This window comes from Coregonus clupeaformis, chromosome 14 (assembly GCF_020615455.1).
Source record: "Coregonus clupeaformis isolate EN_2021a chromosome 14, ASM2061545v1, whole genome shotgun sequence".
Taxonomy (NCBI): domain Eukaryota; kingdom Metazoa; phylum Chordata; class Actinopteri; order Salmoniformes; family Salmonidae; genus Coregonus; species Coregonus clupeaformis.
The window spans coordinates 44,159,502-44,178,454 of NC_059205.1; the positions used below are offsets into that span (position 1 = coordinate 44,159,502).

Here is an 18,953-nt window from a genome sequence, read left to right on the forward strand (position 1 = left end):
TCTTGAGCAGGGGGACCTTGCGGGCGCTGCAGGATTTCAATCATTCACGGCGTAGTGTGTTACCTATTGTTTTCTTGGTGACTATGGTCCCAGCTGCCTTGAGATCATTGACAAGATCCTCCCGTGTAGTTCTGGGCTGATTCCTCACCGTTCTCATGATCATTGCAACTCCACGAGGTGAGATCTTGCATGGAGCCCCAGGCCGAGGGAGATTGACAGTTATTTTGTGTTTCTTCCATTTGCGAATAATCACACCAACTGTTGTCACCTTCTCACCAAGCTGCTTGGCGATGGTTTTGTAGCCCATTCCAGCCTTGTGTAGGTCTACAATCTTGTCCCTGACATCCTTGGAGAGCTCTTTGGTCTTGGCCATGGTGGAGAGTTTGGAATCTGATTGATTGATTGCTTCTGTGGACAGGTGTATTTTATACAGGTAACAAACTGAGATTAGGAGCACTCCCTTTATGAGTGTGCTCCTAATCTCAGCTCGTTACCTGTATAAAAGACACCTGGGAGCCAGAAATCTTTCTGATTGAGAGGGGGTCAAATACTTATTTCCCTCATTAAAATGCAAATCAATTTATAACATTTTTGACATGCGTTTTTCTGGATTATTTTGTTGTTGTTCTGTCTCTCACTGTTCAAATAAACCTACCATTAAAATTATAGACTGATCATTTCTTTGTCAGTGGGCAAACGTACAATATCAGCAGGGGATCAAATATATTTTTCCTCACTGTAATAAGTTGTATGGACTCACTCTGTGTGCAATAATAGTGTTTAACTAGATTTTTGTACCCCACACATACAATTATCTGTAAGCTCCCTCAGTCGAGCAGTGAATTTCAAACAGAGATTCAACCACAAAGGGCAGGGAGGTTTTCCAATGCCTCGCAAAGAAGGGCACCTATTGGTAGATGGGTAAAAATAAGATGACATTGAATGTTCCTGAGTGACCTAGTTACAGTTTTGACTTAAATCTACTTGAAAATGTATGGCAAGACTTGAAAATGGTTGTCTAGCAATGATCAACAACCAATTTGACAGAGCTTGAAGAATCTTGAAAAGAACAATGGGCAAATAATGTACAATCCAGGTGTAAAAAGGTCTTAGAGACTTACCCAGAAAGACAAACAGCTGTAATTGCTGCCAAAGGTGATTCTAACATGTATTGACTCAGGGGTGTGAATACTTATGTAAATGAGATATTTCTGTATTTCATTTTCAATAAATGTGAGAACATTTCTAAAAATATGTTTTCACTTTGTCATTATGGGGTATTGTGTGTAGATAGGAGAGAAAAATAATGATTTCAGGCTATAAAACAACACAATGTGGAATACGTCAAGGGATATGAATACTTTCTGGAGGCACTGTAGTTTGTGTCTGTATCAGTCATATCACTTAGCCAGGCCCAGCCTCCCTCTCTCTGCTTGGTGCGCCTCCAAAGAATTCCAGAGAGGTTGTCAACATTAAAGGTAAAAACCCCTCAAAAACTTTAATTTTTTCATTTTTTTCATCAGTCCACTGTTGATACAATCCCAAAATGTTTTGCATGTCAGCAGTTACGTGTTCTACTCTTTTCTTCAGGCAACATATTCACTATATATACAAAAGTGTTTGTGGACACCCCTTCAAATGAGTGGATTCGGCTATTTCAACCACATCCATTCCTGACAGGTGTATAAAGTCGAGCACACAGCCATGCAATCTCCATAGACAAACATTGGCAGTAGAATGGCCTTACTGAAGACCTCAGTGACTTTCAACGTGGCAACGTCATAGGATGCCACCTTTCGAACAAGTCAGTTCGTCAAATTTCTGCCCTGCTAGAGCTGCCCCAATCAACTGTAAGTGCTGTTATTGTGAAGTGGAAACGTCTAGGAGCAACAATGGCTAAGCCGCAAAGTGGTAGGCCAAACAAGCTCACAGAACGGGATCGCCTAGTGCTGAAGCGCATAGCGTGTAAAAAATGTATAGCGCATAGAATTAAAAAGGTATTGTCGGATATTATTCATTCTAATCAGACAGGTTTTTTACATGGAAGATACATTGGAGATAATATAAGGCAAGTATTGGAAACAATAGAACACTATGGAAAATATGGGAAACCAGGCCTGCTATTCATAGCAGACTTCGAAAAGGCATTTGATGAAGTTCGACTGGGGTTTATATATAAATGCCTGGAGCATTTCAATTTTGGAGAATCTCTTATAAAATGGGTCAAAATCATGTATAGTAACCCTAGGTGTAAAATAGTAAATAATGGCTATTTCTCAGAAAGTTTTAAACTGTCAAGAGGAGTGAAACAAGGTTGTCCACTATCGGCATATCTATTTATTGTGGCCATCGAGATGTTAGCTATTAAAATCAGATCCAATAATAATATCAGAGGATTAGAAATACAGGGCTTAAAAACAAAGGTGTCATTGTACGCTGATGATTCATGTTTTCTTTTAAATCCACAACTAGAATCCCTCCACAGCCTCATAGAGGATCTAGATACATTTTCTAACCTCTCTGGATTACAACCAAATTATGACAAATGTACTATATTACGTATTGGATCACTAAAAAATAAAAATGTTACATTACCATGTAGTTTACCAATAAAATGGTCTGATGGTGATGTGGATATACTCGGAATACATATCCCAAAGGAAATAAATGATCTCACTTCAATACATTTTTATAGAAAGTTAGCAAAAATAGATAAGATCTTACTACCATGGAAAGGAAAATACCTGTCAATTTGTGGAAAAATCACCCTGATTAACTCTTTAGTATTATCCCAGTTTACCTATTTGCTTATGGTCTTGCCTACGCCTAGCGAACAGTTTTTTAAATTATATGAGAAAAAAATATTCAATTTTATTTGGAGCGGCAAGCCAGACAAAATTAAAAGGGCATATTTATATAATGAATATGAATTCGGAGGACAGAAATTATTAAATATTAAAGCATTAGACCTATCACTAAAAGCTTCAGTCATACAAAAGTTATACTTAAATCTGAACTGGTTCTCAAGCAAATTAGTAAGATTGTCTCACCCAATGTTCAAGAAAGGCCTTTTTCCCTTTATTCAGATTACAACCTCTCACTTTCAGTTATTTGAAAAGGAAATAATCTCCCAAGTATCACTATTTCTAAAACAAGCCATAGAAAGTTGGTTGCAATTTCAATTTAATCCTCCAGAAACGACAGAACAAATAATGCAACAAATATTGTAGTTAAATTCAAATATACTAATTGACAAAAAACCTTTATTTTTTGACAGAATGTTTAAAAAAGGTATAATCTTCGTAAATGATATCATCGGTAGGACTGGTGGAGTTATGTCGCACATGCAGCTAACAAAAACATATGGAAATGTCTGCTCTACCCAAAATTACAACCAAATAATTGCAGCCTTACCGCAAAAGTGGAAGAGGAAAGTGGAAGGGGGAGAAAGTAAGGAACTTGTCTGTCGGCCTTGCATTAAATAACATAATTGGTTAAGGAAAACTGTGATAAATAGAAAAGTATATCAGTTTCACTTAAGGACCAAAGGATTGACAGCCGTCCCATATAAATTGCAAAATAGTTGGGAAGAGATCTTTGACGTACCGATCCCATGGCATAGTGTTTATGAACTGACACGCAAAACGACACCGGATTCAAAAATGTGAATCTTTCAATTTAAATTATTATATACAATTCTTGCTACCAATAGAATGTTATTTATATGGGGGATACAATCTTCCCAGCTCTGCAGATTTTGCTGTGAAGAGACAGAATCATTAGATCATTTGTTTTGGTTCTGTCCATTTGTAGCTTGTTTTTGGACACAGGTCCAGGAATGGCTAAAGGATTGCAATATTTACCTGGAGCTAACCTTGCAGATAGCATTACTGGGTGATCTGAAAAGTCATAGTCAATCAATCAATAATATAATAATACTTTTAGCAAAAATGTTTATTTTTAATTCACAATCTGTAGAAGCAATGAGAATAGAAAGGTTCAGAACTTTTGTAAAACATCACAGTACGGTTGAAATATATATGGCAAATAGAAATCCTATATGGATGGTGTTAAGAGATAGATGGGAGGTATTGAATAGAGTTGAAGGATGGGACTAATAACAAATAACAACAAATAATAACAAAGATAGCTAATAATGTAAGCATACTGTGTCCATAATAAGTATATAGGTTGTATGTTGGGAGCTTTTGGGAAAGAGCACAGTTAGAAAGATATGGCATATAGAAGCAAACCGGATGGACATCATGAAAATGATCGGAGAGGTTGAGAGTAGAAGAAGTTCAGGAGCAAAAAAATAAATAAATAAATAATAATATATATATATATATATATATATATATATATATATATATATATATATATATATATATATATATATAATATAATTATTGTAAAATTAACTCTGTCCATAAGGTGTAGATAGTAAGTATAGACCGGAAGTAGAGGCCTGGGCATTGTTGTTCACTAATTTACTCCAAGTAGGGAAAGGATGGTGGGGTTGAAAAGTAATAAAGGGGAGTATATATATAAAAAAACATGGGGGATTGGAAGTGATGCAGACAGTTACATTGATAGAAGATACAATCTATCTGCAATATTAAGCTGATCCATTCCCCCCGGAAAAAAAAAAAAAAAGGAGGAGGAATAATGGTCAGGGGGTGTTTTTCATGGTTCGGGCTAGGCCCCTTAGTTCCAGTGAAGGGAAGTCTTAACGCTACAGCATACAATGACATTCTAGACTTTTCTGTGCAACCAACTTTGTGGCAACAGTTTGGGGAAGGCCCTTTCCTGTTTCAGCATGACAATGCCCCCGTGCACAAATCTAGGTCCATACAGAAATGGTTTGTCGAGATCGGTGTGGAAGAACTTGACTGGCCTGCACAGAGCCCTGACCTCAAACCCATCGATCACCTTTGGGATGAATTGGAGCGCCGACTGCGAGCCAGGCCTAATCGCCCAACATCATTGCCCGATCTCACTAATGCTCGTGGCAGAATGGAAGCAAGTACCCACAGCAATGTTCCAACATCTAGTGGAAAGCCTTCCCAGAAGAGTGGAGGCTGTTATAGCAGCAAAGGGGGGACCAACTCCATATTAATGCCCATGATTTTGGAATGATATGTTGGACGAGCAGTTGTCCACATACTTGTAGTGTATGTCTTTCCACTGAATTCTCTATTTTCATCTCTCTCTCTATCTCTCCTCTCCCTCATCTCTCTATCAGTTTGTCTCTCTCGCTTTCTCTCACCCCCATCTCTTTTTCTCCAGTATTGTGTAATTAGTGAGGATATATGAGTGGCCTCTTCCTCGGGCGTTAGACGTACTAGACTCCCAGCCTCTGGAGTGATATATGTGATCTACTTCCTGCTGTACTGTACCATCATCTATGGAATGGAGAGATGATGTTGTCTATGGAATAGAGAGATGATGTTCTATATGGAATGGAGAGATGATGTCTATGGAATGGAGAGATGATGTTCTCTATGAAATGGAGAGATGATGTTGTCTATGGAATGGAGAGATTATTTTGTCTATGGAATGGAGAGATGATGTTGTCTATGGAATGGAGAGATGATGTTGTCTATGGAATGGAGAGATGATGTCTATGGAATGGAGAGATGATGTCTATGGAATGGAGAGATAATGTTGTCTATGGAATGGAGAGATGATGTTGTCTGTGGAATGGAGAGATGATGTTGTCTATGGAATGGAGAGATGATGTAGTCTATGGAATGGAGAGAGTGTCCCGGTAAACTGGTGATGATGTTGGAAGGTAGGGAATTTTCTTGTTGCATAAATCACTCTCTCGCTTGATCTCTCTCTCTCTCCCATCCCTTTTTCATTTTCTTTGCTATTACTAGTGCTATATCCTAGTCCTATATCCTAGTTCTATTACTAGTCCTATATCCTAGTCCTATTACTAGTCCTATATCCTAGTCCTATTACTAGTCCTATATCCTAATCCTATTACTAGTCTTATATCTTAGTCCTATTACTAGTCCTATATCCTAGTCTTATTACTAGTTATATATCCTAGTCCTATATCCTAGTCCTATTTACTAGTCCTAAATCCTAGTACTATATCCTAGTCCTATTACTAGTCCTATATCCAAGTCATATTACTAGTCTTATATCCTAGTCCTATATCCTAGTCTTATTACTAGTCCTATATCCTAGTCATATTACTAGTCTTATATCCTAGTCCTATATCCTAGTTCTATATCCTAGTCCTATATCCTAGTTCTATATCCTAGTCTTATTACTACTCCTATATCCTAGTCATATTACTAGTCCTATATCCTAGTCCTATTACTAGTCCTATATCCTAGTCCTATTACTAGTCCTATATCCTAGTGCTATATCCCTGACTCTATATTTGCCCTTTCTGTCCCCCACTTTCATGGAATCTGAGTCAATCTCTCTGGTTTCTATTTCTCTGGACTTGTTCATCTCTATCTCATCCTTTGTTCTTTTCATTTGTTTTATCACTCTCTTCACCCCCTCTAACTTATCTCTCCCAACATTTTAATTTGTATGCATACTTTTCTGTATTTGTATTCATGCTCTCTGTACTCAGTATACAACCGCCCACCTGAGACTTAAGCTACCGATCCCCAGACCCAGAAAAACACACATTGAAATTCTGCCGGTAAATCGTCCCACTCCTAAAATGTAGGCTATATCCTATATGCAGAACGTAGCTCAATAGAAAGTGCAAGTGTCCGCTCTCTCTCCAACTCTGCTCTCTTCAAACTACGTCTAGCCTATTGGCTGATATATCCCAGTAATACCGATAGCCTAATATAATGGGTCAAGTGAGAATCTCTGGTAATTTAACCAATTTCGTAGGTTATTTTTGCGCATTTTGATATTGCCTATAGGCCGCAAAATTGCTGGGACCATGGCTGGCAAGCGAGCTGCGTCACATACCTCAACTAGCCGGTGCCCCCGCACATTGACTCTGCACCGGTACCCCCCTGTGTCACGCCCTGGCTCTGGGGACTCTTAAATGTTGAGCCAGGGTGTGTAGTTTCTATGTTGTGTTTTCTATGTTTAGTTTCTAGATCGTTTTGATCTATGTTGGCCAGGGTGGTTCCCAATCAGAGGCAGCTGTAGCTCGTTGTCTCTGATTGGGGACCATACTTAGGTAGCCTGTTGGCACTAGTGGGTTGTGGGATCTTGTTCCGTGTAAGGTATGTTGTTTGTATGCTACCTTGGACTTCACGTTTCGTTTGTTGTTTTGTCGTGTGTTAAGCCGTAAATAAATATGAATGCATATCACGCTGCGCCTTGGTCCTTCTCGTCCGTAAACGTTCGTGACAGAATATCTCACCAATCCTGGATCAAGCAGCGTGACGAGGAGAGAGGATGGACTTGGGAGGAGATGAGCGAGAGTCTGGCAAGAGGGATGGAGGCCATGATCACGGGGGAGAGACAATCCCCCCCCAAAAATTAGGGGGGGGCTCACGCCGTGGACGACGAGGCAGCAGGAGGCCGCGATAGAGCGGTTCCGCTGTTTAGCAGAGGAGGCCACCAGATTAGGGGGGTCATTGGTTCAGAGGGAGCAGAAGGAAAGTGTAGAGGCACGGCAAGAGGAGCTGGTTAGGCAGCAGAAGGAGCGGGGGTTAATGAAGGAACCCAGTCCCGCTCCTCGCACCAATCAAGTGGTGCGTGTTGCCAGTCCGGTCCGGCCCGTTCCTGCTTCCCGCACTAAGCCAGTGGTGTGTGTTCCCAGTACGGTTCGGCCCGTTCCTGCTCCTCGCATCAAGCCAGTGGTGCGCGTCGCCAGCCCGGCCCGGCCTGTTCCTGCCCCTCGCACCAAGCCAGTGGTGCGCGTCGCCAGCCCGGTCCGACCTGTTCCTGTCCCTCGCACCAAGTCAGTGGGGCGCGTCGCCAGCCCGGCCCGGCCTGTTCCTGCCCCTCGCACCAAGCCAGTGGTGCGCGTCACCAGCCCGGTCCGACCTGTGCATGTCCCTCGCACCAAGCCAGTGGTGCGCGTCGCCAGCCCGGCCCGGCCTGTTCCTGCTCCCCGCACCAGGCCAGTGGTGCGCGTCGCCAGTCTGGTACGGCCCGTTCCTGCTCCCCGCACCAAGCCAGTGGTGCGCGTCGTCAGCCCAGTCCGGTCCGTTCCTGCTCCCCGCACCAAGCCAGGGGTGCACGTCATCAGCCAGGTCCGGCCCGTTCCTACTCCCCGCACCAAGCCAGTGGTGCGTGTGTCCAGTCCGGCACGGCCCGTGCCTGTTTCAGCTGCTCCACTCCGGAGCCAGAGCAATCCGCTCCACCGGGGTCCAGTCCAGCTCCGGTCAGCGGCTCCACTCCGGAGCCAGAGCAGTCCGCTTCACCGGTGCCTGATCCAGCTCCGGTCAGCGGCTCCACTCCGGAGCCAGAGCAGTTCGATCCACCGTCGTCGGGTCCAGCTCCAGTCAGCGGTTCCAGACCAGACCAGGGGCGCAACAGGGAGGCGGATAATAGGTGGTGGTCACGCCCGGAGCCGGATCCGCCTCCGAGGCGGAATGCCCACCCGGCCCCTACCCTGTTATGTTTAGGTTGCGCGGTCGGAGTCCGCACCTTTGGGGGGGGGGGGGGTACTGTCACGCCCTGGCTCTGGGGACTCTTAAATGTTGAGCCAGGGTGTGTAGTTTCTATGTTGTGTTTTCTATGTTTAGTTTCTAGATCGTTTAGATCTATGTTGGCCAGGGTGGTTCCCAATCAGAGGCAGCTGTAGCTCGTTGTCTCTGATTGGGGATCATACTTAGGTAGCCTGTTGGCACTAGTGGGTTGTGGGATCTTGTTCCGTGTAAGGTATGTTGTTTGTATGCTACCTTGGACTTCACGTTTCGTTTGTTGTTTTGTCATGTGTTAAGCCGTAACTAAATATGAATGCATATCACACTGCGCCTTGGTCCTTCTCGTCCGTAAACGATCGTGACACCCTGTATATATAGCCTCCCTACTGTTATTTTATTTTACTTCTGCTCTTTTTTTCTCAACACTTTTTTTGTTGTTGTTTTATTTTTACTTTTTTGTTAAAAATAAATGCACTGTTGGTTAAGGGCTGTAAGCATTTCACTGTAATGTCTGCACCTGTTGTATTCGGCGCATGTGGCCAATAAAATTTGATTTGATACGCCTAAAATAACATTGCGGGACTGCGGTTGGGTTCGGGACCAGTTCTTGTGGGAGCGGGTGGGAATCGGACAGAAAACCAGCGGGAGCGGGCGGGTGCGGTATGAAAAGCTGCGGGTGCGGGCGGGATGAAGAAATCGGACCCGCACAGACTCGCGCACACACACACACACACACACACACACACACATCTGCAGGCAGGCGTGTATGGAGCTGGGCAGTAAAAAGGCGTTGTTATCAGATTGAAGCTTTTGGAAAGGAGAGGCACCATAATGCACAGCCAGGGGCTCAGGCAATCAACTCCTGCTATAGCAGTTAATGTCAGCACGCCGCTGAAAAATGTCCCCCCTGGCTGTGGGGATTGTTCATGTCAGCACACCCATGAGAAATGGCCCCCTCCACATAAGAGTAAGGTTAAAATCAGATCACTACTACTGAGAAATATCCACTCTTATGTAGGGGGTCAATATTGGTGAGCTGGTGAAAAATGTCCCCCATCACGCACAGGGCAAGGGGAGTGTTAAAATCAGCCCACCAATGAAATATTTTCCCTTACTCTCTAGGGAAAGATTGATATTGCTACAATAGAGAAAAATGCTGTTCACACTATCCTTTATGAAAAAAGGAAAGAGAAGGGTTAATATCAACTGTTAGTACCCAAATATTTCTAATAGCCATAAGTGAAAGTATACTAACAATGTGTACACCACAGAAATGGTCTGTCTGTCAGGCAAGGTAAGGGTTAACAGTATTGTGCTGATGTGACGTTAGAATGTTAGCGTGATGCATCTATCCCAGCCTCAGTCTCTCTGTGTGTCCCTGTAGAGGAGACAAGACATGCAGCCCACACCTTGGGATGGCTCAATTAAGCACACACAGCATAGCATAGCGTAGCCTAGCTGCAAGCATAAGGGAATAAAGCCTAGAATTACCAATACCAAAGGTAGCGAAGCCTAGTGTAGCCACGAGCATGAGGGAATAAGGCCCAGAATAGCAATGGCCACAGCTAGCATAGTGTAGCCTAGCGTAGCTGAGGGAATAAGGGAAAGCATGGCAACGGTTAGCGTAGCCTAGCTAGCCTAGCCACAGGCATAGGCTTCTGTGACAGGGGAACAAGCATTAGAATTAGCATGGACGTATGGGAATAACGCCAGGCATTAGCATGGCAACAGTTAGTGTAGCCTAGCCGCAGGCATACTGTAGCAGGGGAACAAGGAGGAGTATTAGCATTGGTTGACATGGTTAGCTGGCATTTCTATTCATGACGTATGCCCTCTGGGTCTGCCCTCCAGACCAGTTGATTGGCTTATAGGACTACAGAGCACTGCCAGCCTGCGGGGTGCCAGCCTGATAAGCAGTTGCTAGCTATCTCACACACACACTTACACACACACACATTATCCCCCACCCCACACACACACACACACACACACCTCTTATTCTCCTTCCTTCTCCTCCCTTCTCTCCCCAGAGCTACTTGATCTGATCCATATTTCCTGACTGCTGCCGTTTTGCTGCTGCTGAAGGACATTGAGCGATGTGTTCATTAAATGAGGTCGGCTGGGGAAAATATGTAAGTAATTAGTGCGGCTTTTACAAAATGACTAAATGTCATCCCTGCACTAATGCCAGGGTGCTGGCAACCGCTGCCATTCTCAATGAGGTCAGGGTGTACTCTTGGGCACATTCACACATGCACACATACAAATGATAGAGCTGTCGTGGGTCTACTTTATGTGGTACGGTATGATTTGATTGGCAGGGGAGGGGCGGGGCGAGGAGTAGGTGTACATCTCACAGTGATCTCTCGTCAAGGTCAACATGTGTGTAAATGAGTGTCCCTTCCACTCACTCCTTTCTCTCACTTCCACTCTCTCGATGCTCTCTCTCCCTCAGTTACCCTTTCTCTTCCATTCACTCCTTCCTCTCTACCTCACCCAAACCCTCTCTACTGTACTTTCCCTCTCTCTGTCTCTTTCTTTCTCTCTCTCACTCTCTCTGTCTCTCTCTCTCTCTCTCTCTCTCTCTCTCTCTCTCTCTCTCTCTCTCTCTCTCTCTCTCTCTCTCTCTCTCTCTCTCTCTCTCTCTCTCTCTCTCTCTCTCTCTCTCTCTCTCTCTCTCTCTCTCTCTCTCTCTCTCTCTCTCTCTCTCTCTCTCTCTCTCTCTCTCTCTCTCTCTCTCTCTCTCTCTCGCTCTTTCCATTTCACTTTCTCCTAACAACACAATCCACCACAATCCCTATTACAGTCTGATTAGAACCACAGGGAGAAGGGAGGGAGGGAGGGAGAGAGGGTACCCATATCCCAGCATGCCTTCTAGCATTCCACTCAGCCCGCTGCCCCCCTGGCTGGTCTAATCAGACTCCAGACTCCACATGAGGCATACATCTCCCCTCTCTCCTCAATTCCTCCATTTCCCCTCTTATACCTTCCTCTCTTCCTCTCTCCACTACTCCATTCCTCCTTATCTCCTCTCTTCTTCCTCCTTATCTCTCTCCTCCTCTATCCTCACCATTCCGCTCTCCTCGCCTCCCCTTTCTCTCCCTCAGGTCACTCTATTGACACTGTCCAGAGCTGTGGCTCACTCTGTCCCTTCTCTCCTGTGCACACTTTATGTGTAAACAACCTGGTGTTATGCTCTTAGATTTCTCCCTCCTCTGTAACTCCATCAGAGATTGATTGGCCTGCAATGAGATGACCGGCACTGTTTATAGCCTGTTATTGGGCCCAGTGACTGTGTTGACCACACACTGTTCTAGAGAAGCAGTATAGAGCCGCTGGAGGACTACTGTACACAGTGTGACACACAGTGCTATAAAGGACTGTCTGGAGCCACAGACAACATGACAAGACAAAATAAATGCTGGATGTTGTAGGATCCGTAGAACATTTCAGCCATCCATTTAGATGCTTGTATTGTAGGTGGTTTGTTTACATTAGAAAAAGTGGCACCAGGGATTCTTCTCTCATGCCGTAACATTAGTTTGATAGAATGCTTGTATCTCAAAGCTCCAAATATGTTTTAACGTTTCATGGTGGTCGAAGTGCCAGATTGATGTACAGCAGGTTTGATTGACAGGATGCGAAAATAAATAGAAGAGAGAGAGGGGGGGAAGAGAGAGAAAATAGTAGAGAGAGGAGATAAACGACACTGACAAAGATAGAGGGAGAAAGATGGGTCAGTCTTACCTGTGACACCTTGCGAACCACCTCCCCGCTGATCACCAGTCCCTGGACAAAGGAGCGTGCTGCCACAAATGTACGCGTCACCTTCAACTTGAGGTCGCGGGGCGTGTCACCAAAGGGTCGCAGCGTCTCCGACTGCTTGGACACACACTCCAGGTAGTCATCACCTACAATCATAATAATTTTATTAGTAAAACGCTCTTCATACAATACACAAGTGATGGCTAAAGCAATATAACGGCCTCACATAGTAAAGAATAAAAGTTGAAACCAAACAATAATATTTACCAGGGTTGGGGTGAAATCAATTTCAATGCAAGAGTTTGGAAAAAGTGGCATTTATTTTCAATTGAGATTTTAAAAGTTTAATGTTTCAAATAACAGATTTAAATTCAATGTGTAATGTTTACGTACCTATGAGATACCGTCCGTTGGCTCCCTTGAACAGCCTCTCCAACAGGCGGGCCCAGAACTCGTTGAGAGCCTCCTCTATGTTGACGTTGGAACCACGGTAGTACCGTCTCAGCTCCGTGTACAGGTCAGAGAACACGCGGGTGTTCTGGGTGTACAGGGAACCCAGCACCGGGGGATAGGACTCCTGCAGGACACCCTCGGAATGGTTCAGCAGCTCCAGGAGGTAACCTGGAATGAGACAGGAAACAGGACGTGTTAAACAGTGTTAAACAGTTCAATTTAGGTAAATTCAGATGTTTTGTTTTCATGTAATTGTTATTATAAAAATGGATTCATCTCCAGGGGAAGCAAACAAAATGCAAAAATGTAAGAGTATAATTTCCCTTTAATGTGTTTTTTTTTTGTTATAAAAAATGTTTGTGCGACAAACAACAGCAGCGCTGTTGCCTATGATACAGCTCCCTGACGTTTAGTTTAACTGTGAGGACTGGGGCTCTGCACTGACTTCTCAGTAACATTACACTACTTATCTCTCTGCATCTCATTGCTTTGTACTGCATATGAAAGATGCCACAGAGATGAACCCAGAGAGGAAGTGTTTAAATGTATTCTGAGGCAGGATAGGATGTGCAGTGGAAGATAATGTTGCCACCCACATAAAATGCACTGAGTGGGATATAGAGAGATTCTCATACACTCACGTTGTGCAGACACACACACTCAAACCCTAACACAAACAGACACAGGCCTGCAGAGACACACACACACACACACACACACACACACACACACACACACACACACACACACACACAGAGAGCAACATAAACAGCAGACACACCCAGTCCTGCTGGAATAGGACTCTCTGGTCAGTCAGTACCATGGCTCTGGCCAAAAACACACCACACAATAACAGGCTGGGCCGCGACTGCACTTTTCAAGAATACATTTTCACTGTGTCGTCTTTAATGTGTGTGTGCAGTGTTTTCTTTGAAGACATTCTTATCTCCTTCCTGCCTAACATGCACCTCTCTCTCTCTCTGTCTTGCGCTCTCTCTGTCTCGCGCTCTCTCTCTCTCGCTCTCTCTCACTCACTCACTCACTCACTCACTCACTCACTCACTCACACACACACACAAACAAACAAACAGAGACTTGAAAAAAAGGATTTGAACACACTCAACCACACACATACACACTCCCAGCAAACATTCTCCACATTCACAACACACATCCAGTACACCCACACACGCAGACACACTGCCTGAAGACGATCCGACAGTGTTGAATATGTTACGTAATATAATGTTAAAGCTCACCCTGACCCAACTGCACTGCATTATCTAAGCAGGGCTTTGTCTGATGATGTCACTATTCTAAAACCAATGAATGAAAAATAATAATAACGAACCGTCAAATTCTTATCAGAGAGGAGAGGAATAAGACATGAATATCTGCTGTGTTTCTGGGGACTGATTGTGAAACATTACAGAAAGAAAGACTCCTAGTTAAAGCCAACACTACTAGAAATAATGACTAGAGGCGAAGGAAGCAAGTGTTTAATGAAAGTAATAATAATAAGCCATTTAGCAGACGCTTTTATCCAAAGCGACTTACAGTCATGCGTGCATAAATTTTTGTGTATAGGTGGTCCCGGGGATCGAACCCACTACCTTGGCGTTACAAGTGCCGTGCTCTACCAGCTGAGCTACAGAGGACTACCAGCTGAGCTACAGTAGTGAATTACTGAAAGCCTTTACTGATAATCGGCTTTGTTATGGTGAAGTTTCAAACTAGGGCTAGCTGGGAGACTAAGTGTTTATATAATCTCGGTTAACCCAGAGCTGAAGTCTTGCATAATTGGTCAGGTGCTCGATTAAAGGAACTTTCTGATTTAGCCTCGGTTTCAATTCTCCTCATTAGGAAATGTGACTGAGAACGAGATTTGGGTCTTGGAGGCGTGCTTTATGTGGGTGTCTGTTGTGTGTGTGTGTGTTCGAACGTGGGAAGCGTTTGTACTTTCACTTGGCCAAAACAGTACACAGTTACAGTCACTCACCATTCTAAATAACTTGAAACCGTCTAACCAGGTCTTGTGTCTGGAAGTAGCCTAAACTAACTAGCAAGCTAGCCAACTTATTTTGCCAATTACCTTTAGCCGGCTGGTGTGTGACCGTGGCAAAGTTGGTTTGACTTTGGAAAGCGTATCTCTGGGGCTTGTTAGGGACCGTCAATATATACATACTTGAGTAAAAGTGAAGATACCTTAATAGAAAATGACTCAAGTAAAAGTGAAAGTCACCCATTAAAATACTACTTGAGTAAAAGTCTAAAAGTATTTGGTTTTAAATATACTTAAGTATCAAAAGTACATTTAATTGCTAAAATATACTTAAGTATCAAAAGTAAAAGTAAAAGTAAAAGTAATAATAATTTCACATTCCTTATATTTTCTTGTTTTCTAAATGTACGGATAGCCAGGGGCATACTCACACACTCAAACATAATTTACAAACTAAGCATTTGTGTTTAGTGAGTCCGCCAGATCAGAGGCAGTAGGCATGACCAAGGATGTTCTCTTGATAAGTGTGTGAATTGGACAATTTTCTTGTCCTGCTAAGCATTCAAAACGTAAAGAGTACTTTTGGGTGTCAGGGAAACTGTATGGAGTAAAAAGTACATTATTTTCTTTAGGAATGTAGTGGAGTAAAAGTAGTCAAAAATATCAATAGTAAAGTACAGATACCCCCAAAAACGACTTAAGTAGTACTTTAAAGTATTTTTACTTGAGTACTTTACACCACTGTCTGTGAGCTTGTGTGGCCTACCACATTGCGGCTGAACCGTTGTTGCTCCTAGACGTTTCCACTTAACAATAATAGCACTTACAGTTGACCGGGGCAGCTCTAGCAGGGCAGAAATATGACGAACTGACTTGTTGGAAAGGTGGCATCCTATGACGGTGCCACGTTGAAAGTCACTGAGGTCTTCAGTATGGGCCATTCTACTGCCAATGTTTGTCTATGGAGATTGCATGGCTGTATGCTCAAATTTATACACCTGTCAGCAATGGGTGTGGCTGAAATAGCCTAATCCACTCATTTGAAGGGGTGTCCACATACTTTTGGCCATATAGTGTACACACTCACATAGACACGCACAATCACACGAACAGACACACACACACACACACCTCTCTCTCTTTCTCTCTCTCTCTAAACTCTTAGAGAGGTGTTTGCTCTAGGGTAACAGCACTAATAGACTAAGAGCTGGGTTGACAGCCTATGACAGGAGCAGACTGTTGCTGGGGCCATACTGTTGTCTTAACTGGGTTGACAGCCTATGACAGGAGCAGACTGTTGCTGGGGCCATACTGTTGTCTTAACTGGGTTGACAGCCTATGACAGGAGCAGACTGTTGCTGGGGCCATACTGTTGTCTTAACTGGGTTGACAGCCTATGACAGGAGCAGACTGTTGCTGGGGCCATACTGTTGTCTTAACTGGGTTGACAGCCTATGACAGGAGCAGACTGTTGCTGGGGCCATACTGTTGTCTTAACTGGGTTGACAGCCTATGACAGGAGCAGACTGTTGCTGGGGCCATACTGTTGTCTTAGCTGGGTTGACAGCCTATGACAGGAGCAGACTGTTGCTTGGGCCATACTGTTGTCTTAACTGGGTTGACAGCCTATGACAGGAGCAGACTGTTGCTGGGGCCATACTGTTGTCTTAACTGGGTTGACAGCCTATGACAGGAGCAGACTGTTGCTGGGGCCATACTGTTGTCTTAACTGGGTTGACAGCCTATGACAGGAGCAGACTGTTGCTGGGGCCATACTGTTGTCTTAACTGGGTTGACAGCCTATGACAGGAGCAGACTGTTGCTGGGGCCATACTGTTGTCTTAACTGGGTTGACAGCCTATGACAGGAGCAGACTGTTGCTGGGGCCATACTGTTGTCTTAGCTGGGTTGACAGCCTATGACAGGAGCAGACTGTTGCTGGGGCCATACTGTTGTCTTAACTGGGTTGACAGCCTATGACAGGAGCAGACTGTTGCTGGGGCCATACTGTTGTCTTAGCTGGGTTGACAGCCTATGACAGGAGCAGACTGTTGCTGGGGCCATACTGTTGTCTTAACTGGGTTGACAGCCTATGACAGGAGCAGACTGTTGCTTGGGCCATACTGTTGTCTTAACTGGGTTGACAGCCTATGACAGGAGCAGACTGTTGCTGGGGCCATACTGTTGTCTTAACTGGGTTGACAGCCTATGACAGGAGCAGACTGTTGCTGGGGCCATACTGTTGTCTTAACTGGGTTGACAGCCTATGACAGGAGCAGACTGTTGCTTGGGCCATACTGTTGTCTTAACTGGGTTGGAAGACAGGCCAGGATGCAATGTAGCGCGGTTGACATTTAAAGGTAATTTTACCATTGAGCCGACATCTGCAGCGTTGACTTTGAATGTGATCTCCGCGGCCGCGGTAACATTGTCTTTTAATGGTGCATAGCCAAAAAAAGAATGATCAAATTGAATCCCAGCCTAAAATTGGCTAAAATAGAGTCGGAAAGAGACTGAAAATTCATGCTTTGGCTAACAGTCATGCATATTTTTAAGCATACAGTACAACAGCGTGAATAATGTTTAATAATGTTTACATACTGTTTTACTCATTTCATGTACAGTGAGGGAAAAAAGTATTTGATCCCCTGCTGATTTTGTACGTTTGCCCACTGACAAAGAAATGATCGGTCTATAATTTTAATGGTAGGTTTATTTGAACAGTGAGAGACAGAATAACAACAAAAAAATCCAGAAAAACGCATGTCAAAAATGTTATAAATTGATTTGCATTTTAATGAGGGAAATAAGTATTTGACCCCTCTGCAAAACATGACTTAGTACTTGGTGGCAAAACCCTTGTTGGCAATCACAGAGGTCAGACATTTCTTGTAGTTGGCACCCACCAGGTTTGCACACATCTCAGGAGGGATTTTGTCCCATTCCTCTTTGCAGATCTTCTCCAAGTCATTAAGATTTCGAGGCTGACATTTGGCAACTCGAACCTTCAGCTCCCTCCACAGATTTTCTATGGGATTAAGGTCTGGAGACTGGCTAGGCCACTCCAGGACCTTAATGTGCTTCTTCTTGAGCCACTCCTTTGTTGCCTTGGCTGTGTGTTTTGGGTCATTGTCATGCTGAAATATCCATCCACGACCCATTTTCAATGGCTGAGGGAAGGAGGTTCTCACCCAAGATTTGATGGTACATGGCCCCGTCCATCGTCCCTTTGATGCGGTGAAGTTGTCCTGTCCCCTTAGCAGAAAAACACCCCCAAAGCATAATGTTTCCACCTCCATGTTTGACGGTGGGGATGGTGTTCTTGGGGTCATAGGCAGCATTCCTCCTCCTCCAAACACGGCGAGTTGAGTTGATGCCAAAGAGCTCGATTTTGGTCTCATCTGACCACAACACTTTCACCCAGTTCTCCTCTGAATCATTCAGATGTTCATTGGCAAACTTCAGACGGGCATGTATATGTGCTTACTTGAGCAGGGGGACCTTGCGGGCGCTGCAGGATTTCAGTCCTTCACGGCGTAGTGTTTTACCAATAGTTTTCTTGGTGACTATGGTCCCAGCTGCCTTGAGATTTTTTTTTTTGTTATTCTGTCTCTCACTGTTCAATTAAACCTACCATTAAAATTATAGACTGATAATTTCTTTGTCAGTGGGCAAACATACAAAATCAGCAGGGGATCAAATACTTTTTTCCTTCACTGTATATACTGTATTCTATTCTACTGTATTTTAGTCTATGCCACTAAGACATTGCTCTTCCTAATATTTATATATTTCTTAATTCCATTATTTTACTTTTAGATGTGTGTATTGTTGTGAATTGTTAGATACTACTGCACTGTTGGAGCTAGGAACACAAGCATTTCGCTACACCCACAATAACATCTGCTTAACGATGTGTATGTGACCAATACAATTTGATTTGATTTGATATCATTCAGCTAATGCATGTTATCCCTTTAGATAAGATTCACACATGGATATGTTAGAAATCCTAGAGCTTTAGAACAGGCTGAGTGGGTGAGTGTTTATTCATCTCTTCCTGTACCATAGGGCAAACAGTCCCCTCTATGCCCTTCAGCTCTGGTGACTAATGATGATCAGTAACATGACACGTATGCGTGCGT

At 43.8% G+C, this 18,953-nt stretch overlaps 1 protein-coding gene across 3 annotated transcripts in view; it reads right to left on the minus strand.

Moving 5' to 3' along the window:
* The window catches only part of LOC121580860 (glypican-1-like), a 132,702-nt gene that overhangs the window by 40,730 nt on the left and 73,019 nt on the right, over window positions 1-18,953 (minus strand). For all 3 annotated transcript variants that reach the window (XM_041895968.1, XM_041895967.1, XM_045224831.1), the window contains 2 exons: window positions 12,747-12,974; window positions 12,336-12,499 (listed from right to left, as the gene is read on the minus strand). In XM_041895968.1, the coding sequence (XP_041751902.1) occupies window positions 12,336-12,499; window positions 12,747-12,974 (392 nt within the window). The remainder of the gene's footprint in view (window positions 1-12,335; window positions 12,500-12,746; window positions 12,975-18,953) is intronic.